This window comes from Leopardus geoffroyi, chromosome C2 (assembly GCF_018350155.1).
Source record: "Leopardus geoffroyi isolate Oge1 chromosome C2, O.geoffroyi_Oge1_pat1.0, whole genome shotgun sequence".
In the NCBI taxonomy this organism is placed as follows: Eukaryota; Metazoa; Chordata; class Mammalia; order Carnivora; family Felidae; genus Leopardus; species Leopardus geoffroyi.
In genome coordinates, this window is record NC_059333.1 from 157,978,663 (window position 1) to 158,003,966 (window position 25,304).

Below are 25,304 nucleotides of genomic sequence, written 5' to 3' on the forward strand. Positions count from 1 at the left end.
TAGGCGTTGCCTGAACGTGCTCGTATTCAAGCTAAGGTCAGCCCTGTGTGCGCAGTATTACTGTTTGTTTTTCATTTGGAACTGCACCTGAGAGGGGGACCGGCACCCCATTAGCAAGCGGCAGAGCTGGGTTGGAGCCCAGGTGTCTTGACTTAGTTTCAACCACGTCTCTGCTGCCTCTCAGTGGCACTGGGACTCAGGCAGGAGCTTGGTTCTTGTTTCTTTTACTCTACTGACACTTTGTTATTTAATCCTTGCATTGACGCCTAGAACTGTCTCAAGAGCCAGTGTTGGTTGCCGGGAAAACACAAATCTTGGATCGAGTTTTCTAAGACATTTCAGGTTTAGGTAGAGAATGGACAGTAACAAAGGAAACAATCATAAAATGGTCTAGGAAGGCTTTCTTGGCGCTTACGATTCTTGGTTTTTTTCTGTGACTTACATAGGTAGCCATGCCTGGAGACCCTTTGGCTTTCAACATCTAACCCCTTTCCTTGCAATGTAGTTGAGAAAGCTAAACGTAACAGGAGCGGGGTTTTCTTCTGCGCATTGCTGCACGGGTCTCGCACAGAATGATTATGTGTCAGTGGAGTTGAGGGGAAAACCGCCCCGGAGTGGCTCGGCTGCAGGGTGGACAGAACAGGTGGTTTGCAGTGGTGTGTTGGAGCTGCCCTGTGCCGGCAGCTTTTGGCAGCTTGAAATCAGCCATGGTGGTAGTATTCACACCACGGAAACCATCACATGCTATAAATACAGGATTGTTTTTTCTCCCTCTCTCCTCCAGTGGGTTTACCAGCCTCCTGTTGGATTTACATTAGAATTTGACTGTAGTTCTTTGCCGTGCAGATAGGATAGTGGATTTCTCTATCTTTTAAAACGCTGCTAAGATCAGTGACTTCTCTACGTTGCCATCCCCCTTTCCCAAATCCTTGCCACCCAGCTTTTTAAAAATCATAACATTTCTGCATGACACATCCCAGTGGGTTTTTATTTTTCTGGGTACTTAATCTTTCTGGGGTCTTGAGTTTTCAGTGTTTGAAATTCTTATCAGACCTTGTAGCTCTTAAGACATTTTGCTTTGTGCCTTACCTCAGACCAGTAGTCACTTTTATTAGGTTCTTTTCTTTTCCCCGTTCTTTATTTAAAAAAAAATTTTTTATTGTTTATTTATTTTTGAGAGACACAGAGGCAGAGCATGAGCGGGGAAGGGGCGGAGAGAAAGGGAGACACAGAATCTGAGCTGTCAGCACAGAGCCCGACGTGGGGCTCGAACTCACAAACCACGAGATCGTGACCTGAGTCGGATGTTCAGGGAACTGAGTCAGCCGGGCGCTCCTTTCCCGTTCTTTAAATGTCGTAATTCTCCAAGACCGTCTCTTCATCTTTCGTCTTTTGTCTTGTAGTTGCACTCATCCTTGAAGTGCCTCTTTTGTGGAGAGAACCGACGTGTCCTCCTCATGCTGGTGCCCTCTTCTAGTGTTCTAGTGACGTTTCTAACTGCCAGATGCTTGCAACTCATTCCTTAAATGTAACGTGTCCAGACTAGGATCTCATTTTCACCTTTCTTCCCCTGAACTAAACAACACCGAAAGTCCGGTTCTTCTCCTTGACTTCCTTATTTTCCTTAGGGCACTTCCGTGCTCCTGGTCATCTGGATCCAGAACTGTGGCCTGGTCTTTGCGCCCTTCAGCTGATTCCAAGTACATCCGCTTTCCGTTTCCAGTGTCACTGGGGAACCACCTGGCTCAAATCCTTCTTACTCCCTTTCCCGGATCATAGATCATAGCAGGCTTTAGCAACACGTTTTGTTCCTATGCTTTCAACATAGCTTGTTTCATTAGTTACTTTCATCTCTCCAACAGACACCTCTTGTTTGCAGTGTAGCCACACACAGTGGCTTTATTACAGCTACTCAGCCTGACTTCAAGCCCTTTGCAACAGTGTGGCTTTTTCTTATCTGTCTTTGGAGTCTTATTTCCTCCTGATGCGCTGGGCTCTTGTCTTTCGTTGTTTCCTAAACATGTACCCTACCTCTGTTTCCTCCCTTGGCTTGGTTCACACTGTTGTCTGTGACCCAAAACAGATTGTAGCCTTCCTTCCCTAAAGGTCTGTGGTGTTTTCCTTGATGGTGCTTCTACCCTGTTTTCTAGTATAGTTATTTGTATATTTGTTTTGTCAGCTCACTGAGGACAAACCTTTGTCACACTCAGATGTCTGGTAGAGCCTGATGGGGTTTTGTAAATAGTAAACTTCAATTAATGTTTATTGAATTAAACACTTCAATATTATGAACTTATGCTGACACAAACATTAAGAAAAAAAACCCTAGTAATTGATTTTATATTTTGCAGCTTTGTAACTTGATGTTTTTACATCCTAAGATATTCAAAGAACATCAAAAGATACATTCATAAGAATTCAAAGTTTGAATTTGACTAGGATAACAATAAGATCCTGAACTTAAGTTATATTGAGGAGGTTGGGAATATGGTTCTATTTCTTGACCTTGGATGAACGAACTCATACTTCATTGTTTTGCCTGTTCTCCAAAATGCCAGTCACAGACCAGCAAATGGAGATTTTACTGCTGTGACAAAGAATTTAACAAAAGATTGTAAAGTCCCAGGATGGTCCACTTAATAAAAACAACACTGGGTAGTACGTTTGAGAATTACAGATGACTCTGAATGGAGTCACCTGTAATTCCCCACCCCTGATTGTGAATCATAAAGAATTGTATGGAAAGATGATTTTATTAAAGTTATTATTGGGGCGCCTGGGTGGCTCAGTCGGCTGAGCAGCTGACTTGGGCTCAGGCCATGATCTTGCAGTTCACGAGTTTAAGCCCTGAGTCAGGCTCTTTGCTGACAGCTCAGAGCCTGGAGCCTGCTTCAGATTCTGTGTCTCCCTCTCTCTCTGCCCCTCCCCTACTGGCAATCTATCTCTCAAAAATAAATAAACACTAAAAAAATTGTCTAAATTATTATTCAGTTTGGTCTAGGATTTTTAGTTGTTATTTATCTAGTAGATAAACTTATTTTAAAGCTTTTTAAAAATTTTTTAAATGTTTTTTATTTTTGAGAGAGAGAGGCAGACAGACAGAACATGAGTGAGGGAGGGGCAGAGAGAGGGAGATGTGGACTCTGAAGCAGGCTCCAGGCTCTGAGCCCTCAGCCCAGAGCCCAGCGCGGGGCTCCAGTTTGTGAACTCCAAGATCATGACTTGAGCTGAAGTCAGTCACTCAGCCAACTGAGCCACCCAGGTGCCCCTAGATAAACTTATTTTAGAACTAACATGAAATGTCCCTTAGATTTGTTAGGCAGCGTAAATCTAAAAGTACACCTGTAGTTCTATTTAAGTGTGTTTGGTGCTGTGTCTGACTCCAGAATGGTGTTTACTGTGTGAAAAAAGGTAGGAAACAATTGGGGGAAAGTATCACCAGCACCTGACTATGTCTAAAATACTGATTGTCCAGCTCTAGGTAGGTCTTTAAAAGTTAGATGTTAAAGATATAGGGGGTAAAAAGTTAAAGAATGTGAATTAATGTGTTAAAATATGTCAGAGGGGCTTGGATGGTCATTGATCTAATGGTTAGTGATAATTTGAATCATGTAAGTATTATTTATTTAAAATGAAAGGGCGTGTTAGTCCCCTAAGTTACGGTTATATGAGACCTAATTCTTTTTGTTTCCTCTTTTCCAAGAATAGGATTTAGGAAACCATTACCCAGGAAAGAAGGCCTTTATTTGCAGAAGGGTCGTAATGTCCAACTTGAAAGTTTTTAATCATTCACTGGGTGAGGAATTATTTTAGAGGAATATATATATTCACACCTCAAATTTGGATATTTGCAAAAGAAGCAAAACCTCATAGTTTCTCTAAATGAGGTACAACACTGTGTTTAGAGTAGGATAGAGAGCGGTAATAAACAGCTTTTCTCTCTGTACAGCACCAGTACAGAGATGGAAAGTCATATTAACCAAAATTGTAATATAATGAAATCCTCTTTACTTATAACCTAATTAGAACTGTTATTTAAGTGGCCAACAGTGTGTGGAAATTGGCCAGCCTTCTGTATGTTTTCTTCAGAAAACGTTGAAACCTGTTTCACAATATTTATAGATTGTGCAATTCAGGTTTGGTAATACTATAGATAGATGTCTTAGAGAACAAAACAGGAATTACCAGGAAACTTAAATGTTGATGGCAATAGGGTATAAATACTTTGTTAATGATATTTGAAAAATTAGGTAGAGGGGCGCCTGGGTGGCGCAGTCGGTTAAGCGTCCAACTTCAGCCAGGTCACGATCTCGCGGACCGTGAGTTCGAGCCCCGCGTCGGGCTCTGGGCTGATGGCTCAGAGCCTGGAGCCTGTTTCCGATTCTGTGTCTCCCTCTCTCTCTGCCCCTCCCCCGTTCATGCTCTGTCTCTCTCTGTCCCAAAAATAAATAAACGTTGAAAAAAAAAAATTTACAAAAAAAAAGAAAAATTAGGTAGAAAGTTAAGGTAAAAAATGTAGTGTTTTATCTCTCAAACTCAGGATACTTAAAATCAGATTCTTAAGTTCATAAACTCTATTGATATGTTAAGCATATATTTGTCTTAGAGTTGCCACCTCTCCTGCAGTCTTTCAAATTCTTTTTTTCTCTTCCTTCCTTCCTTCCTTTTTTAACTCAGAAGTCTGCTCACTAAAAAGATTCTCTGTGTTTATTACAGAGATTATAAAGCAAGATTTGTTTTATTTGGCTTTTGATTTGATGTTTAGGGCTGGGATCTCCAGTCTTGCTAATAGGCGTGTAGAAAATGTTTTGGTGCACATTGGTAAGTCTTCCTGTTGTCCTAGATAGGTGTTAGTCCCCATCGTGAATGACTGTTTCTTTATATCGTGACTGACCTTTGGGTTGCTTCTGAAGTTAGGGCCTCAGCCAGTGGATGAATGGTGTTTATCAATGATCTGCTTAAATAAAACAGGGAAGTTTTGCTTTTCTGTTTATTTTCTGAAGCTATGAGAAGGCAGCCTGTATCTTGGTTACCTTTTTGTTTGTTTTCTTGTTTACTGTTTATATCTGGGCCACATGAGTTTCATATTTACTTTGGATTTTGTGACCTCAGAAGAATTGCTGGGTATCTGACAGGCTTCAGCCTTGTGTCTTTAGTGCCAGTTTCACGCACCAAGCCTAGGATGCAGAACAACACTGGAGGACATAGGAGATCTTGTGGAAGGGGCAGAGGGTCTCTTAGAAGATGAGGTTTATACCCGGAAGGCAGAAGGTGAAGTTGGATGAGTGTCTTGGAGGGTTGAAGCAATAGAGGTGGCCAGCTCAAGACTGGGAACTGGGAATGAAGAGTGATCAAGAAAAGGACAGAAAAGATAGACCCCAGCTTTGTACTCTTTAGAAATGTTCCTTTGAGCCTATTATGTGTGTTGGAGTCAATCATGTGGAGTATCTCTAAGAAAGAAGACAGTTTCTATAAAACATATTATCATCTGGTTTAGGCAAAACTGATTGGACAGAAATACTATCAAGGCTTAGGAGAGGAGAGGTATCTTTACAGTTCTAATGAGTAAAAATAAAATATTTTACTATGCTTTGTTAAATACAGATTTTTCAGTTTAAATGTACTTCAGAAAAATTCACGTAAACACAATTAGCTGCTTCGATGAAAAGGTTGCCTTGAAAACCTGAAGTGGTTGAAAAGCCCTGAGTTTTAGTGTGATGCACTAGACTTGCAAACATAAAAATGCTGTTTTGCCTTTTCTCTTTGAGTTAAGCCCGTCATCAGGAGGCAAAGATGAGTGGACCAGATCTGTCCTTTGAAAGCTGGTGTAGGCATAATTCCTATATTGCGGGCTGGTGTATAACATTTTAAACTCGAGGACCTGTACATAGCAGGTATTCAGAGAATGTAAATTTTTCAAAAAGACTGTAACATGGGGCACCTGGGTGGTGCAGTAGGTTGAACATCCAACTCTTGATGTCAGCTCAGTTCATGATCTCATGGTTCATGGGATCAAGCCCTGGGTCAGGGTCTGTGCTGGGGGTGGAGACTGCTTGGCATTCTCTCTCTTCCTCTCTGCCCTTCCCCCCACTCCTGCGTGCCTGTCTGTGTGCTCTCTCTCTCTCTCTCAAAATAAATAAACTTACAAAAAAAAAAAAAAAAAGACAGAGACAAAGACTGCATTTGTGCTTTCTTTGCCCCAACGTGTCTGTGATGTCTTTTGGATTATAGTTCCTTTCACTTTATTGGTTTGATTATTTGTTTGTTTGTTTAGTACCAACCTCTGATTCTGGCAAAGAACTATGCTATGGTTTGAGGGATATATAAGAACAATGATGAGATCGAGTTATAAGTAGCTTCCTTTTGGTACTAGCTCATATTTTTGCGGCCTAACAGACTTTGATGACCATTCCTGGTCAAGGACAGAAGAGCTTCAGCTTAATAATGGTTTACTTTTTAAATTTTAAGCTCTCAATATCTGGAGATTCTTTTAATTGCCCGTTAACTGCTTTTTTTGCCAACAATTGACAAATTGTTGAATGATTGAAAAACTCATTGCTAGAACTTTGAATTGTTTTTCCTTGATAATTTGTAAATAGCCTTATATATTTATAGACTAATAATGATGTTTCTATTATGTTTATACCTTGTTAATAAGTTCTATGTATCATTTGTGGGAGATGCCTGGGGGTCATATCATCTTACCCTGTTAATGTAGAAGGTTTGAAACTAGCACAGAGAACATTTGGAGTGGAGCCTGGTTAGAATGTAGGCTACTATGTGTCTTCTTTGCCTTGCAGGTCTAAGGAATGTGCCTTTGTCCTGTGACTTTATCCTGTAGGTCATGACAATTCTTCACGCATTTTAAGGAAGATAGTCACCTGAGAAAAAAGAGCTTTTGAAGTCAGACAGAATTGAATTTAAATTTCTACTTGTGTCACTTCCTTACTACCTTAATACCCTTGGATGTCGTGCTTAACATTTCTCAGCCTTACTTTTAACATCTGCAAAATGGGGATAACTTGGACCGAAAATACCCTGGATTCTGAGTGACTTAATCATGATGCAGACATTTATTGAGCGGCTATTATACATAATGCCCAGAGAGATTCTATAGGACAGGGAAATGTAGGATGGACCTACAAAGCTTAGAAAAAGCTGGATTTCTCTACTCACACCTATTCCTAGTTGTGCGTTCTGTGTGGTCATTAGTGGTACCTGAGTCAGAAACCTAGAAATCCTCTATTAACACCTTCTTTATATCCAACCTGTTATCAAATCCAGCCTGTTTTCCATTTTTTAGTATAAAATTTTATTATGATGAAATGCTTACATCTTAAATGTTTATCTGCTGGATTGTGACATATGCATACATCTGTGTAATTCAACCACCTGTTTAGAGAATGTCACTGCCATCTCAGAAAATTCTCTTATATTCAAGTGATCTACTTGTAATTCACTGTAGCTAATATATTTCAGGTGAAGCAATAACTTCATTTATAACAGCAATGTATGGTAGTATACATTGGTGAACACAGAGTCCTTACCTTCAAGGATCTTACAGCTGGGCGAGTATATTGATGAGTAAATATGAACGTTATAACAACTTGAGAAGGAAGAGAATAGAGTTTGTGTATTGGGTGTTAATCCTGCCATCTTGATCTAGTCCTGTTTGGGTATGTGGGCAAAGGGGAAATGAAATCGAATCAGAGGGTGCTAAGAGGTATAATGGATCATGACAAGAAGGGGACATACATGTTGTAAGGCTATTCAGGCCCAGGACGCGAGAGAACAGGGGATATTGTGTGGCCAGAAACAGAATAAGAAATGGCAAAAATGACACTAGAATATCAAGTAAAAGGCTGGAGCAGGGCTGAGCTTCCTATTGTAGGTAGCTAGAAGTAGCCTTCCCTTGGAGGTAAGGAGTGATGCAATATGACCATTCTTTGTCAATTTCCATCTTCAAAGTTCTTCTGAACCTTATTTAAAACTCTCATTTTAGGAATTACTGATTAACATCACATAATTTTAGTGAATTGTTCTGTTGTCATCAGTATAATGTCAACTACCATTTATTGAATGTTTCAGTATTTTATCTTGGGGGCGCCTGGATGGCTCAGTCGGTTAAATGTCCGACTTTGACTCAGGTCATTATTTCGCAGTTGGCAAGTTCAGGCCCCGCATCAGACTCTGTGCTAATAGCTTAGAGCCTGGAGCCTGCTTCCGATTCTCTGTCTGTCTGTCTGTCTGTCTCTCTCTCTCTCTCTCTCTCTCTCTGCCCCTCCCGCACTCATGCTGTCTCTCTGTCTCAAAATAAACAAACATTAAAAATAAGTTAAGTAAGTAAGTAAATAAATAAATAAATAAATAAATAAATAAATAAATATTTTATCTTGGAATATACTCCATGCTTTACATCTGTGGTAGTGGTCCCCAAAGGTAATGGTCTCAAAAGACGTGTCCACTTTCTAATCCTTGGCACCTGTGAATGTTACTTTATATGGGAAAGATTCTGCAGACTTTTAATTTAACTAATTACAATTGCTTTGAAAACTGCGATGATCCTGGGATGTCTGGGTGGGCCCTAAATGCAATCACTAGTGATTCTATAAGTGAAAGGCAGAGGGAGATTGATTACAGACAGGGAGAAGGACGTCACACCGAAGGCAGTGTGGTAATGGATGGGGACAACTGGAGTGACCCTGCCTTAGGATAAAGAATACCGGCAGTCACCAGAACCCAGAAGAGGCAAGGATTTTCTGATAGAGCCTCTATTGGGAGTGTGGCCCTGAATAAATTTCTTTTATTGTTGTTTTAGGCTATGAAGTTTGTAAGTTGTTATAGCAGCCGTTGGAAACAATGCCCTTGTTACTTGAGAACACACATCATGCACTTCCTTATGTGCTTGTGCTCATGGCCTTCATGGGGGATGCCTGAATTACCACTCTAAATCCTGTTTACCTAGAAGATGTAGCTCAAAAGTAACTCTCTGATGCCCTCAAGGAGAACTAATCACTCTTACCTCTGTTTGATAATTGATATGTCCCAAGTGATTAAAATAGTTCCTCACAAATAGTTAAGTGCTCAGTAAGTACTTGTGGAATGAATTCATTCCATCATGTATTATAGTTGCTGGGTCACCTGTTTCCTCCATTAGAGTCCACCCTCCCCCTTTGATATAACATTGTATAAGTTTATCAACAAATCAACTGTGTTGATTTGACACTATTTATATACCATTTATATACTGCAGTCTGGTTACACTTTAGCTAACACCTCTTACAACATTACATAAGTGCCATTTCTTTTGAGGTTGCGACATTTAAGATTTGGTCTCTTAGTTTTGAAGCGTGCATGTTACAGACCATAGTCTGTGTGCTAAGCTTTAGATCTCCAGAACTTAGGCCTCTTCTAGTTGTATCTTCTAGTTTGTATCCTTCAGCCTGTTTTATTTTTAAATATTCCTTGGCCTCATCTTCTTGGTGCCATAGCCTTGGTTTAGGCCCATACCTCTCATCTGGAAGCTGCAGTGGTTTGTCTTTCTTCCTTCTCGGATTCATTTTCTCTTTAATCAGGAAGCTCTTCACTTTGGATATTCCTGGTCAGGAGCTAGCTCTCACTAACTGTCACAGAACTGCTGACGCTTTGCGTTTTCCCAGATTGTTAGGATGAGCTTGTGGTCTGCTGCTGCCAGGCCTGGAGTTAAAGGTTCGTCCTCTCCTTCGTTAGCTACTAGCAAAGCCTGTCTTTTCTCGTGTCCCACACCTTGCCTTACTGGTTGTCTCAGGCTTGCTTCTGTCCCCCCTGCCAGATACCTGGGTCATTCTTTTCATCTACTATTTATTGGACCCTGAAGCCTTTTCATCCACAGTTAACCAGGTCACTCTGGGCCAGCCATGTCTACCTGTAGGTTCACAGGCTGAAGTTGAATGTCTGCTGCCCAGTACTTTACCACAATGCTTTGTATGTATTAGGTGGGTTGTGCCACAGGTAGACAGCTTCACCGTCGTATGGACGATAAGTTTCCTGTTCTGCTTTTCTTCAGATGTGACAGCTGGGAGTTGAGAAGAGCATTAACATCTCTCTTTGTATTTTGTTTTTGATGCTCTAGGTCAGGATGGCTAACTGGTTGGCTTCCCACTTGGTGCCCTACATCTACAACACACCTTAAAGAAGCTGAAGAGAAAATTTTAAAATGTAAGGTTTTCTTCCTGTAAGTTAACTGAGCTATTTGCTGAACTAGATCTCATAGGTCACATTGCCCAGAAACTGGAGATAAGGTTCTGTGTGTGGTCTGTTTTTCCCTTTACCATGTTATTAACAAGTGCAGAAACGCTGGGAAGCAGGGGTTCTCAAACTTTTTGGTCTTGGGTCCCTATTATACTCTTTAAGAAAAAAAATTTTTTTAATGTTTATTTTTAAGAGAGACAGCGTGCAAGCAGGGGAGGGGCAGAGGGAGAGGGAGACACAGAATCCGAAGCAGGCTCCAGGCTCTGAGCTGTCAGCACAGAGCCCGACGTGGGGCTTGAACCCACGAATGGTGAGATCATGAGCTGAACCAACTGAGTCACCCAGGCGCCCCCCCCCCCCCCACTATACTCTTAAATTAATTAAAGGACTTAAATTAGTAAGGACCTTAAGGAGCTTTGTTTATCAGTTATATCTATCAATGTTTACCAACTAGAAATTAAAATGGAATTATTTGAAATATGTTAATTTATTCATTTTAAAGTAATAGTAAGAAACCTATTACAGGTTCATGTTTTCTAAAAATAACTACTTCCCAAGCAGAAATGTAGCGAGAAAAGTAGCATTGTGTGCGAATCTCTTTAACATTTGGCTTAACATAAGCTTAACTGGATTGTCGGATCTGCTTCTGCATTAAGACTGTTGGTAGTCACATCCATGTGATCTTTGGAAACTCCACTGCATACCCATCAAAGAATGAGAGTAAAAAAGTCGTTTTGTCATGAAAACAGTTTTGACCTCCTAGATCTCCGGGAAGGGTCTCGGGGACTCCCCAGAGATCCTGACTATGCCCGATCACATGCTCTCGGTGTTCCAGAACACATGGCCTTGTGTGGTGAAGCGCTTACTGGACTGGAGCAAGGTAACCTGGTCCAGGCCCAGACCTGCCGTCTGCTGGTGTCAGGATCTTGGATAAGCCACCGTCAGCTTCCCGTTTGTTACCTGTAAAATGAAGGGGCAGGATGATCCTTAGAGTTCCTTCTGGTGCTAGTTTCGTAGGATTCCTTAATTCTGCGTTTCCGTGGTGTGGAAACCTGTTTGTAAAATCTCTTACGAGCACTGAAATTTGCCCAAACTTGCACTGTTGGGGCAGGGCAGTCCTGGTGTCTCTGGGTATATACTTCCTGGCAGTGGTGCTTACTGGTTCCCTACTGATTCCCTACCGAGAGAGTCTGGGGGTGCAAAAAGGAATGAGAGTCGGGCCCTGGTTCAGTGTCAGATGTGAAAACAAGTGGGGTGAGCTACCCAGTAGAGGTTACAGTTGGTGTTGATGGGAATACGCAGACGTCTGTGTTCGAAATGCTGCCGTGGTTTGCTTCGGTGCCGATGCTGGATCATGTCCTTGTCTAAACCGACGGCATCTCCCCCCATTTGGAGGCCTGGGCTCCGTTACTGTTCTGAATGACTGCGGAGTTTCCTCTTTACTGCTACTGTGTGGTACAAAACCTGAGATGATTTGTTTGGCTGAAGGGCAGAAACTCCCAGTTCTCTGGTGTTTGTCCACTACGGGTGAATATGGGCAAGTAAGTGGTATGTCTAAAGTGTCAATAGTTCGGTTGATAATTTAACAGAAAGAAATTTCAAATTGGTTTGTCTTTAGTCAATTTGGGGGAGATTTAAAGTGTTGAGGCCCACAGCACTGAAGGCAAGTAAAAGTTTTTATCTACAAAACTGTGATTATTTGCATTATTGTTGGACTTGAACCAAAACTTCATGCCAAGACTGCCTGCCATACCCTGTCACCTCTTTTCTACTAAACTTTGCAATGACTTAAGATTCCGGTTATGTGTTTAATACAGGTACTGTTAGTCCTTCCCTAAATTCCTGGTCACTTTTTAGGGAAAAATGTTTCTTTTGAGTCTGACTTCAGTCTTCAGTGATTAATCTCCCAGTGTTAGACAAATTCAAGGTATTCTTTTGCTATAGTCTGCACAGTTAGAGACCTCCAAACAGCGGGTCCATGAGCGCTAAGTTCCTCTCCAATTCTAGAAGCCTCAGACCCTGATTTGGTAGATGTGAAAAGAAGTCCAAAGAACTAACATGACTTGCCAGAAGACCTCGGTGGCAGGTACCTGAGACTTCCCTGAGATAGATCTTCCCACTTAGATGAGAATTACTTGCTTCAATAAGATGTATGCTTTTTTTTTTTTTTTTTGGAATGACCTAATAAAGGCTAAAATCCTTTGAATTGATACCAGTCTAGAAGATTATTAATTTCTGATTGCTCTGAGAATACTTCTCTTCTCAGGAGAAGTAGGGAAACTAAGCAGAATTTCTTTTTTATGTTTTCATTAGGTGTCCCCTGCACATACAAGAAAGAACCTGTTTGTATATCGAATGGGAATAAGATATGGACACTGAAGTTCTCTCACAATATTTCAAACAAGACTCCACTTGTCCTCCTCCATGGTTTTGGAGGAGGTCTTGGACTCTGGGCACTGAATTATGGAGATCTTTGCAACGATAGACCCATCTATGCCTTTGACCTGTTGGGCTTTGGACGAAGTAGCAGGCCCAGGTTTGACAGTGATGCGGAAGAAGTGGAGAATCAGTTTGTGGAATCCATCGAAGAGTGGAGATGTGCCCTGGGATTGGACAAAATGATCTTGCTTGGACACAACCTGGGTGGGTTCTTGGCTGCTGCTTACTCACTGAAGTACCCCGCAAGGTAAGTGATGGTGACAGGAGAGAGACAGCCAGCTGCTGGTCTCTGCTAGCCTGTCTTTGGTGGTTGTTGGTGTTTGAGCCTTTCAAGACAGATTCTCTTACGGGATCCTTGCGACCAAACAGGCACAACCAATGGCCAGTTTAGTGACTGAAATAATGATGTCAGTGTTTTCTTGTTACACTTGCTAAACATTGGTAGAAGGCTCGAGGAAAGGACTTTCTGTTTGCCAAACTTGAGAGTGTCTACAATTTAAACCACAAGTAAGAATTGTTTCAGTGGCGGGGTGCCTGGGTGGCTCAGTTGGTTGTGTCCAACTCTTGATTTTGGCTCAGGTCATGATTGCATGGTTTGTGAGTTCAAAGCCCCACATCAGGCTGTGCACTGTAGTGCAGAGCCTGCTTGAGATTCTTTGTTTCCCTCTCTCTCTGCCCCTCCCCTGCTCATGATCTCATGGTGTCTGTCTGTCTGTCTGTCTCTCTCTCTCTCAAAAATAAACAAATAAACGTTAAAAAAAAAAAAAAAAGAATTGTTTTAGTGGTATTGCTTATTGTTATTGTTATCATTAGATCTCTGGGCCCTACAGGCTTTTACTAACCTTTTTCAGGTTATAATAAAGTGTAACAGGAACCCAAAGGTGAGAAATTAGAAGTCCTGGGGGCCAATGTTATTTTTTGGCTTAGAGCAAATCCTTCAGCCTGGAAGCTTCAGTTTTCTCACCTGTAAACTACAGAAAATATATCTGCATAGTGTATCTGACAGGGTTTTTATTATCTGTGCCCTACCTTTATTGTTACAGCTTTATTTTTCAGAGTCATTTTGAATTAATGACTTGAATTTTGCTTCAGAATCTTTGTACTTCTGCTTTCTTTGTTTACCTTATTTTCTTGCGCCATTTCCTATTTGTTTCAGCTCTGAGTGAAGGTCACATTTGAGTGCTAAGAAAATAGAAGAAAAGCTTTTTTTTTTCCTTATCATTCGGAAAGAGACGAAAAAAATCAACATTTTTATGTTGCCGGTGCATTTTCTCATTAGACTAATTTTTAAATCCAGAATTGCAGCCAACTTTGACAGTGAGGTCTGTGAATGAAACCTAGGATGATGGCCGTTTGTTTTCAGATGGCACGCACGCACCTGTGAGGCCGCCCCGTCACGTGACCTCAGGTGTGCTGTCGACACTTGCAAGCGTCGGGCAGCAGTCCTGCGTCCCTGAGGTTTTCTTCCCTCAAACGGTGGCTTTTTCTGTACACGTTCTTTGTCTCAACTTCAGCTTTAATACTTCCCCCCCTTTGGAGAGTTTGTAGTCCTGGGTGTGCTAGCCGGTTGTAGTCTTGTCAAATGACAGACCCCTTCTTCCAAAAAAATCCAGCAAATTTTCTGTTTCTAGTTGGCTTTTGGAATTTACTATCTTCTGCTGTGTCCTACTCGTAGTGGAAAGTGAGAGAAGGAAGTGGATACTTTTCAGGTAGAAGATAACAGGGGGCTCTCTGCAGGGGGGCTGGGCTTCCTTTGTTTCTTAGCAGGGGTTTTTTATGTTTCTCTCGTGGTATTTATTCTTTGGCCATGTGATACAGGACTCTGTGGGCTAGACCCTGGCCGTGAATCCTGGCCCTTCATGGCTATTTACTATTTAGGTCGGTCGGTGAGAGTTTCATTTGCAGTTACGAAGTACTCTGAAGAAATCAGTGATTGAAAAGAGAATGAGCACTTTTTTTTTTATTTGTTTATTTATTTATTTAAATTTTAATTAGTTAACATACAGTGAAATACTGGTTTCAGGGATAGACTTCAGTGATTCTTCACTTACATGCAACACCCAGTGAAGAATGAGCACCTTAAAACTTTCTATGAAAGAGAACAACAACATACTTTGAATGACATGGTGGGCAGCACAAGTCTCTGAAAGCAAGCCGGTGGTTCCTGCGGTGGGCTGCATTTTAGAAAATGCGTTTTGAATGCTTGCGCCTAATGCTAGAAATAAAACTAAAGAAATGTGTCAGGACCGAGAACCACCAAGAGAATGCTTGAAATAATTAGCATGTTTAAATCGAGCGATTGCTACCCAGTATTTGAGAAGAAGTCTATAGACCATGTTGGCTATTCAAGCCTATATTCTTACCTGTATAACTTACATTATTAAACACAAGTTAATTTCAAAATAGTGAGGTCCTCTGGATTTTCAGGTATCCCAAATCATGCATGACATTTAGTCAGACCACTGTGGTTGGGCAAATGGTGGTGCCCAGTGTTAAGTTCATGAAACAAGGAGGCCATCAGACTGAGGTGGCTGTAATGCTCTCGTGGCCTACGTAAGCAAATTAAAATCTAAGCCTGTAATTGCCTCAAGGTTATGAAATTGAAAGCTAAAAACAACCAATCACAAGTAGCCAACTTGGTTTTAACCTACAGCCAGTCAGATAATTTACTCTCTTTGCTTCCACACATTCTCTACGTGAGTCTTCGCCCCGCTCCTTTTGCTGGAGCATATCTAACCACTCACTGCCACATTCAAATTTTTGCTCAAATAAACTCTGGACATTTTCAGTATGCCTGCTTTATCTTTTTTTTTTTTTTTTTTTAATTTTTTTTTCAATGTTTATTTATTTTTTGGGGGACAGAGAGAGACACAGCATGAACGGGGGAGGGGCAGAGAGAGAGGGAGACACAGAATCGGAAACAGGCTCCAGGCTCTGAGCCATCAGCCCAGAGCCCGACGCGGGGCTCGAACTCACGGACCGCGAGATCATGACCTGGCTGAAGTCGGACGCCCAACCGACTGCGCCACCCAGGCGCCCCTGCCTGCTTTATCTTTTAACAGTATTAACTGAGTATGGAACTACCTACTCTCAATGTCTCTTACCCAGCTTTCACTTGATCCAGCTCTTTGAAAAGATTTTCATTTTTTTTAGAGCAGTTTTAGGTTTACAACCACATCGAGAGGGAGGTACAGACGTTTCCTGTCTAATTCCCGCCTCTACACTACACATAGCCTTTCCCACAGGTACCATTTATATTGTGCTGTCGTGAGATGAAATCTTTGAGGGCCACCCTGGTGCCTCAGTCGGTTGAGCATCCAACTTTGGCTCAAGTCATGATCTCACGATGTGAGCCAATGATTTGAGCCCCATACTGGCTCACTGCCGTCAGCGCAGAGCCCGGTCTGGCTATTCTGTCCCCCTCTCTCTCGGCCCCTCCCCCGTGTTCTCATGTTCTCTCTCTCTCTTCGCTCGCTCTCTCTCAAAAATGAATAAACGTTAAAATATATAAATCTTTGCTTTTCAGAAAGATTTTTCAGGGAGGGGGTTGAGAAGAAGGAAAAAATGATCTAGTTGAGATCAGATGAGATGCACTTAATTTCCTTCACTCACTGTGCATCTTTTCTTGTGTCTGTTTTTTCTCCTAATGGACTCTGAGAGAGTTACCTTTTTCTTTGTTTCCTCCAGTATAACAAATACAATCTTTCTTTTTCTTTCTGAAGTAAAACAATTTTTTCTACGCGTGCAGGAACAAACCCAAAGACAACAGTCCATACCTATTTCTGTTCTCATCTTTTATGGGTGGCCCCATTCTTCCTTTTTTATTTTTATTTAAAAAAAAATTTTTTTTTTTTTAACGTTTTATTTATTTTTGAGACAGGGAGAGACAGAGCATGAACGGGGGAGGGTCAGAGAGAGAGACACAGAATCTGAAACGGGCTCCAGGCTCTGAGCTGTCAGCACAGAACCCGACGCGGGGCTCGAACTCACGGACCGTGAGATCATGACCTGAGCCGAAGTCGGACGTTTAACCGACTGAGCCACCGAGGCGCCCCCCTTTTTTATTTTTATAGGGCAGTTTGAGGTAAAGAATGAAAGTGCATAGTTTACTAGTTTAATGTACTTGTTTAGGAAGCATTCTTTTGCTAGAGAACAGATAAAACCCGATCCATTTTTTTTTCCTAATTTCCTAATTCATTCGGTCGACATAAGATGCTTCATGTCTATGAGCAGCAGAGTGTCCCTGTCCATAAAAGTTGTTTTGTGGCCTAACTTGTGGCGGCAGTCACGTATTTTCCCAATTCTTAATACTGGTTGAAAACTGAGCGTTCAGCAGTTGTGATGCTTTATGTAGAAAATCACATGGATGATTCCTCCATTGAAATATTGGTAATGAATGAAATACTTTAACATTATATTCCAGCAGGTTGGTTGTGTTTAAAGAATGTTTTTTATATAAGTTTTATTATGTTTATTTTTGAAAGAGAGAGACCGAGCATGAGCTGGCGAGGGGCAGAGAGAGAGGGAGACTAAAGCAGGCTCCAGGCTCTGAGCCGTCAGCACAGAGCCCGACGCGGGGCTTGAACCCAAATACCGCCAGATCACGACCTGAGCTGAAGTCGGATGCTTAGCCGACTGAGCCACCCAGGCGCCCCTAACGAAGGTTGAGAGACTCTGTGTGTTTAGAAGGCTTAAGATGTGCTGGAGCTGAGGGCTGTGAAGGGGGTGGGCAGGTCCGTGGGGGCTCTGGAGGAGAGCCTGGCCCAGTATGACACCAGAAGAAGTGCAGTGTAAGCTGAGGTTGAGTCTCGAGGGGAGAGCGTTCTGGGCAGTGGGGAAAGAAATTGCTAGGTGGACAGCTTGGGCCCTTCTGGAAAGGCCATGTGGCTGGTGAGCAGAGGGGTTACAAACCGGTTTGTAGGTTTCTTTAAACGGGGGCACAATTACTACGTCCCATCCCCCAGATGACCTTCGTTCATCTCGGTTCGCTTACCACGATGTGTATGAGAGATGCCACCGTAGTTTCATTTGTAGGTTAATGTGCTGTGTCACAAACAGTAGGGCCACTCGCGGTGTGAGGCGTCGTGGGCTGCCATCCCACTACCTTCCTCTTCAGGCCGTGTGATCCCCCGTAAGGTGGGCATGGGGGAGAGTCGAGTGAGCCAAGCGCACTACGCCATAAACACCTTGTCATAAACTACGGAAAAGGCCCGTGTGGAAACTTACTGATTTAGGAAGATGTTTGGCCAAGGGAATAGATACAGTAGAATAGGTTATGACTGGTCTTTTCTTCTGCACGGAATGACTTTCAGGTCTTCTGACCTGCAGCCTTGCCTGGCCCTGTCTCCTGACGGTACAGAGACGGGCTGAGCATTTTCCTGCCAGCCCCACTTGAGAAGAAAGGCTCCTCTACTTGGCCTGAAGTCGGGGGTCTTTCGTGCATTGTTCTCGGAGCTGCTGCCTTGTCCCTCAGAGGCGGGAGCCGGTGGGAAATGCCTTGGGGCTAGCCTTGGGGCCCAGGGCTCTTCCTCTGGCTTTCCCTGCTCCTTTCCTTCTTCTGTAAGTAGGTCCTTTGGTTCCCTTGTGCTCTTTGGTTCTAGGCCTGATTGTCGTCTTGTATCATTTCTGGCTGGCGGCTGACCTTAAAGCCCATGAGAGTCAGGTTTATATAATATACCCTTGTTGGCATTCAGACTCCCTCCTCCCCGCCTGTTGGAGCAGAGGTCATCCCCTGCTCTGCCCTTGGGCGGTAATGTGCTCACCATCTTCAACTTCAGGACCTACTCCGGTGACCGATTTGAAGAATGCCTCTTGAAGCGTTTCGAAACGGATGGGCTCTTCTCTCCTTCCTGCTCTGCCAGTTCTTTTCCCTGTCGTTTGAGTCAGTCTCTTTCTTGGCGAAGAAGTCTGACAGCGTGACTCATGTATGCCGTCTTGCTAGACTCACTCCTTAATCCTGGATGTGAGCCAACAACCCCGTCAGGCCGTCCTCTGTGGACTGTCACAGGGTTGGGTCGACATTACTGGAAGTTTAGGTACACATTTAAACCAAATAACTTCTGTCAGGCAAGGAGGTAATCTTGTCACCAGCAGAGCTGGCGAGAAGGTAGCCTGGGAACTTGGACTGCTGCGAGGTTATAATAACCTGTGGTCAGGCTTTCTGGAAGACTCAAAGTTCGGTGCCTCACTGCACACGTGCTTCTGGCCACTGACTTCTCACGCCCCCTACAAAAAGTCTTCTCTACCAGCCTTCCCAGTTTTGCCGCTATAACTGGATAACATTTCCTGGACATTTATTAACAGCCGCAACCTAAGTGCTCTGATGGTCTGTCTCATTTAAAAGTCTTCTGACCAGAAATCAGCAAGTTCTTTTCTGAGGCTTTTTACATCGAGTGGAGGCAGATGATACATAACTCCAGGTTAGACGTTTTGGCAGCGCTTTTAAAAAGTTGTTTTCCAACTTTTTTGACAATACTCTCTCGCTAAGAATTATGTGTGTGTCTGAGATAAAAGTTCCATGGAATGGTATCACGCTTGTTAAATATTTTTCTGTTCCAGACTGTACAATTAAAAAGGCCAGCCGGCTGACTCCCACTAATGGTTTGTGGCCTGCAAGGCTCATCTAAGAAATGATGGTGACCAAAGCAATCCAGACTTGCACTAAGTGCCGTGCTTACTTTATGAGTATAGTTAATAAAGTTTCCAGATGCTTACTTGCTTTCCTTTCTGAGTGGAAACGTGGAACAGCCTGATACTCCAAATGTTTGCTGAGCGTCTGCCGTGTGCTAAGCACCATGCTCGGCTGAAGACACGAGACTGAACAATTGTTGGGTCAATTCACTCCCTTCAAAAAAAAAAAAGTTGGCCTTCTCTAGTGTGTGTACTTTGCGTAAATTGTTAAACTGGCATTTTTATCTAGGGATGCTATTTTGAAGATCTGTATGAAACCAGGAAGCCAGACTAAGGCAGAAACAAGGCACTTAGCTAGAGACAGACCGGACCTGACCTCCCTCGCAGTTTCCTTCGTCCTCCCCCTTCTTGGGTCAGCAGATCAGTATGAGCCTGGAATAGACGGGGCAGGACCCCCAAAGAAATTCATAACAAAGTTTAATTTACCTTAAAGTTTTTCAGGTAAAATATGTGTCAACGAAGAGTTCATTTTTCTCTTCAGGAGCCGAGTCACCGTGAATACTACGAGCTATTTCCTGATGGGAATCTCTGCTGCTTTCACCTGGGTGACTGTGTCATTAATTCCACTGAAACCTCTGGCATGCCTGCCTCTCCCCGCCCCTCAGGTCTCACTGTGGGCTGTAATAAGGAATTTAGGAGGAGGTCCATTGTCAGTTAGCCTCTTCCCTTAAAAAAAAGCAAACAAACAAACTCCTTTTCATCCCCTTCCCATACGCCGGTAGAAGATAGTCTCGTGGAGTATATGGAAATCTCACTTGTTACACGTCTCCACGCAAGATTGGTAGCCACGCTCTACAGGTCTTTTCAGTGCTCTGAACTCTAGTGTTTCAGGGTTTGGACTGGCCGGGAGTTGATACAAGTCAAGCTTTACCTTTGCTGATACGTCATCCTACGTCGCTTGGCCTGTTCTTGGGGGAGAAAGAGAACCTTCTGCTCTACGGCCTGTTGGCGCGGTTTAGTTTACTGCAGTTGGGAAATGGGGGTTTGGCCCTGCTTCCGCATTAAGCAGCCGTATGTCCTCAGTTTCCTTCCCATCTGGGAGATGAAACGTTGGGCTGCGTGTTCTTAAGGGCCCTTGGAGCTCTGTGCTCTGGGTCCGTCCTCTAAAGCTTTGTACTTGAGAAAATGCAGTCAAAGCAGAGGACGCCTTATCAACTCATCCTTCTCTGTGGTGGCAAAAACAATAAAACATTTTACGTTGGGAATAATAGCCATCTGTGCCCATGTTCTGGCTTCTTTACCGTTCTGTTTCAGTCATGACTTAGGGAAGGGACGTAGGAATCATTGTCCATTTGTCCTTGGGATGTTTTTGCTGGCATTTGTTGGCTGTTTTGGTTATTGCTGACTATCACGTGAGTCATGAGGACCTTTGTGCCCTGTTCAGGATCTTTATGGCCTATGACACCGGATGCGGGCACGTGGGAGTACTGCTGGTAATTCTGGTCCTCCCTCGTCAGGAGGGGGTTTCATAAGATGGAACAATTAGAGCTGTCAGTGATAGGAAAGGATTTTATGTGAGATGGGGCTGAGAATTTTCCATGTCTTTGGTCATTAAAGAAGAAAATTAGGAAAGGGTTAGGAACAGAATCTGTTCTCAGTGTATTGTGATCTCATGGGTAGGGCAGATGTGCTCGTGCTTACCAGACTAGGGGAAATTTCAGCCCATTATCTGTGTTTATGGAAAGGTTATTTAAAAGTCCTTTTGAACCCACCTGAAGTGCTAATTAATGCCTCTCAAATTTTTAGAATGATTGCTTCATAGGAGATCGCTGTTGTTGGTATCTGAAGCTATTTTACGAGGGTAATATTAATCTTCAGTCATTTCTACGGTGTCAGCCGCTGTTGTGACGCTACTCTTGTTGTAGCCTTTATTATCCACGTTTACCTCCAGGAAAAAGGAAGCCCTCTTCCTCCCGTAAACCTCTCAGCTCCTATCACATCTGCAAGTTTACACGCAATAAGATCATGATGTAACTGGTCAGCCATTAGTCTTGTCTTTAATATGAAAGTTTTTGAGGTGGTTGATTCTACCTTTGCTTTATAAACCATGTTAATTCTTTAGAGTCCTGGGGGGGTGGAGATTGCCAAATGAAATTGTTTCTGTTCTTCCTCCCTACAGGGTTAAGCATCTCATTTTAGTGGAGCCTTGGGGTTTTCCTGAGCGGCCGGACCTTGCCGATCAAGACAGGCCAATCCCAGTGTGGATCAGAGCCTTGGGAGCAGCACTGACTCCCTTTAACCCTTTGGCTGGCCTCAGGATTGCAGGCCCCTTTGGTGAGTGCTTACATCTGTATCTTAGGAAAGCAATGTGTTTATACATTGGTGGTAGAGGAGTATTTACTGATCGCCACTGTTGGTCAGAACCTTAAAAACAGACTGAATCTTTTTCTCCTCCTCTGAATTACTAATTTACTAAATTACTTTTTTTCCTCCTTCTCTAAAAAGTACCAGTCCTTTCATAAAGATAATGAAACTGGATCTTCTCAAAGAGGAGATTTATAGATAGGTAGGTAGGTAGGTAGGTTTATATGTATAATATACTATAAACATTACAGGTAATTAGCAGAACTGAGAAGGCAGGAAACGCTGCAGGTGAGCTAGCCCAGGGCACGAGGAGAAGAAGTGAAGCTTGTTGACCTGTTGGTGATACTAGAGAGGCTTTGGCTAGTTGGCAGTACGCAGCTGGCAGATCACAAAGCCTGACTTGATTGACCATGGGGCAACTGGGTATGGCCAGATTCCCTTCTTGCCCCATAATGTCAGAGTGTTAAGATAAAATCATCCTTTTCCACCCGAGGTTCTGGGGACTCGTGATCTGTGTTTCCGGTCATATTTTGAAATACAGGGGTTAGTCTCTGATTTAGAGCTGATTCCACCCTCAGCTCCTCTGTCTCCACCCCAAAGCCAAGGGAATTAATTACCTTTCCTCTTTGTCCCCGATGGCGATGGTCTGGACCTCTGCTCCCCTCTCATCGCTTGTATCCGTGAGGAGTGCTGTTAGCCGCAAGTAGCTGAGCACCGAAGTGGTCTAAACCATAGGGCCTTTCGTTGTTCCCGTAGCAAGCAGGCTGGAGGCAGGTGGTCAGCATTTGTTGTACTAGCTGGCTCGTTGACGTTGGCCTTGGGGCCTGCAGCTGTGGTTCCTGACCTTTTTTCCTCACGTTGTTTGGCTGCTATGGCGGGAAGCCTCATCTCACAAAGCAGCGCTCTGAGCAAGAAGAAAGGAAAGAGTGGAAAATGGCCTTCTCCCCATAATGCTCTTTGTCAGGGAAGAAGGTTTCCTTGGAAGGCCCCAGCAGGCCTCCCCAGATGTCTCTGCCCACCCCTAGTTCTTGCGCTGGCAAAGAACAATACGTATCTGTGGCTGACCGATCATGATTTGCTGCCCACTTACCTGGGCATGTTGCTGCCTAACTCATAGACAAGAGTCGGCCTCTGTCAGCAAGACGAGAAGAGAGGGATGGGGGAGGGTGTGGAAATAACTGCTGCAGAGGTGGCTGTAGATTCTGCTGCCCTCTTCCTAAGTATCAGGCCCCTCTTTGCCCTGTGCCCCTCTTTGGGATAGGAGAACCACGGGACTGCACAGGGTTTGGGTTGGTGACCACAGCACTCTTCCTCAGCGCTCTGGCAGGTAGCCTTTGTGCCCCACCCGCAACCCTTTCACCGCCCCCCCCCCCCCCCCGAGTAGTGCAGGGCCACTCCTCTTAGGTGTCCGGTCCTCCTTTGACGGACTATTCAAAACTGCACGTGGTCTGTACGGTCCTGAAATACAAGTGGATTCCGCTTGATCACAGTTCCACATGCAGCAAGTGTGGGAAGAGTAAAGTATGAGAAGAAACTAGGAGACAGTAGTTGGGGAGGGAGGGGGGCTCCTCAGGAGTGGCCCTCCCCCGCCATGCCCTCTGTCTGCCACTATCGCTTTGCACATGGTCGGGGTCGGGGGTCATGTAGAATGTCAACCGCATCATCAGAATTCTCCACCGAGCTGTAGAATTCCTTCAGAGGTGGGAAGGAGGGCCGGTGAAGAAGACCTTGCTAGAATAATGGGCAGTGACGGCAGAAAGGGAAACTGGCTCGCCCCTGGGGCCCCGGTAGGGGCGATAGGGACCAGATGGAAGCTTCTGCCCTTCATCCTTTTTCCTCTGGGGGCCTTGGCCCTACTTCTCCCCTCAGGAGTGGATGGCCTTAGCCGGGAGGATTGGAAGTGTCCAGAATCCCGCAGAGACTCGGCTCGTTTTTCCACAGAAAGACTTGTATATCCCAGTTTGTTTACTTTATTTAGAGGCTAATGTGTTACAATTGCGGGAGAACTAAAGATGAATAAGTTAACTTGAGCCATGTTTAATGGAATTTATTTTCCTATGAAGACAAGTCTTAGAAAGTTAACTTGTACGTTTTGAGCTCCTGAAACACACCTGTAAGTCAATGTAGAATACTCTTTACTCCTTATTTTAATGCTTAGGGAACCTGAGGAGAGCAGCTACGAGGCCCTGTGCTCTTTTCCACCTAAAATACACACTTAAACACACGTGGCTGTGTCTGCGTGTAACGCCCGTTCTGGGAGCAGACGCAGAGCCTTTCTCTGGTGGCCGGGCAGTTGACTGTAACTCGGAACGTTCACTTCCCGTTACGTAGGCTTAAGTCTCGTGCAGCGTCTGAGGCCTGACTTCAAGCGGAAGTATTCTTCACTGTTTGACGATGACACTGTGACAGAGTACATCTACCACTGCAACGTGCAGACTCCAAGGTACGGGTTGGGGTTCCAGTGTACTGTGTCGGCGCGTGACGCGTTTCTTCTTCGAAAGCATGTGAGTAGTCGAGATTTTTACCAGTACTTAAATGACGGATGCTTGTTAACGTGCTCCCCTGCTCGTGGGGAGTCTGCTGCGCAGAAGCGTCCCGGGTTCGGCTGGGAGATGAGCCAAGAGTGTGTGCTGTCTCCCCGCACAGTGTCCTGGGTAAGCCGAGGGGGCCGTGGTCCGGGGCACCTGCAGGAGGGGGTCGGAGGTGGGGGATAAAGCAGCACCGCAGATAAAACCGCGTTTCCGAACCCCGTCTGCATGTTGTACGCGAAAAGGGCTGCCAGATTAAACAGAAGGAGATAGTTGGCGACAGCACGGATCTTTTTGGAGACTTTGCTCTGCCAAAGGGCATTCGGTCCCACAAACGCCCGGGAGATGCCCTGCAGCGTGGTTCCAGGTCACGTGATGACAACGCTCCTCTTTTGCTGAGCACTTTTTCAATGACCCTGGGCCGGCGGGAGCAGCTCTGCTCCAGCGGGTGAGGAATACGTGAGGGCTGGGAGACAGGGAGGGAGTTGTGCAGGCGTTTTGTCAGTGAGTAGAAGAGGGGAGACGCCACAGGGAGCAAGAGGGCCAAACAAAGGTGTTTCTCTCTCGTTTTTTTTTTTTTTTCTTTTTATTTTAAATTTTTTTTTTTTTTCAACGTTTATTTATTCTGGGGACAGAGAGAGACAGAGCATGAACGGGGGAGGGGCAGAGAGAGAGGGAGACACAGAATCGGAAACAGGCTCCAGGCTCTGAGCCATCAGCCCAGAGCCCGACGCGGGGCTCGAACTCACGGACCGCGAGATCGTGACCTGGCTGAAGTCGGATGCTTAACCGACTGCGCCACCCAGGCGCCCCTCTCTCTCGTTTTTAAATATATGACTTAGCGATGTTAGGTGCAAGGCACCAGTGGACAGAACAGCCTGAAGATAGTGGGGAGCTAGGAGGAGCCTGGAAGACAGGGCCGCGGAGTTGTAGGGAGAGGGCCAAGCACTCGGCAGGCCGAGGAGAGCCCCGGTTCTCCTGCCTCATGGCACACCAGACTTGCTGGGGGCGGGACCGTCAAAAGTGTGACCCCTGAGCTCTGTTTCTAAGACTGCTTTGGCGGGCGGGGCTCATGTTGGATCCTTCAGGTGACTCCAGTGTGGGTGGGTCACG

At 44.2% G+C, this 25,304-nt stretch overlaps 1 protein-coding gene across 2 annotated transcripts in view; it reads left to right on the forward strand.

The window, feature by feature from the left end:
- ABHD5 (abhydrolase domain containing 5, lysophosphatidic acid acyltransferase) overlaps nt 1–25,304 on the forward strand; it is a 32,102-nt gene that overhangs the window by 2,375 nt on the left and 4,423 nt on the right. For both annotated transcript variants that reach the window (XM_045436781.1, XM_045436782.1), the window contains exons 2-5: nt 10,112–10,197; nt 12,544–12,916; nt 21,479–21,633; nt 23,995–24,106. In XM_045436781.1, the coding sequence (XP_045292737.1) occupies nt 10,112–10,197; nt 12,544–12,916; nt 21,479–21,633; nt 23,995–24,106 (726 nt within the window). The remainder of the gene's footprint in view (nt 1–10,111; nt 10,198–12,543; nt 12,917–21,478; nt 21,634–23,994; nt 24,107–25,304) is intronic.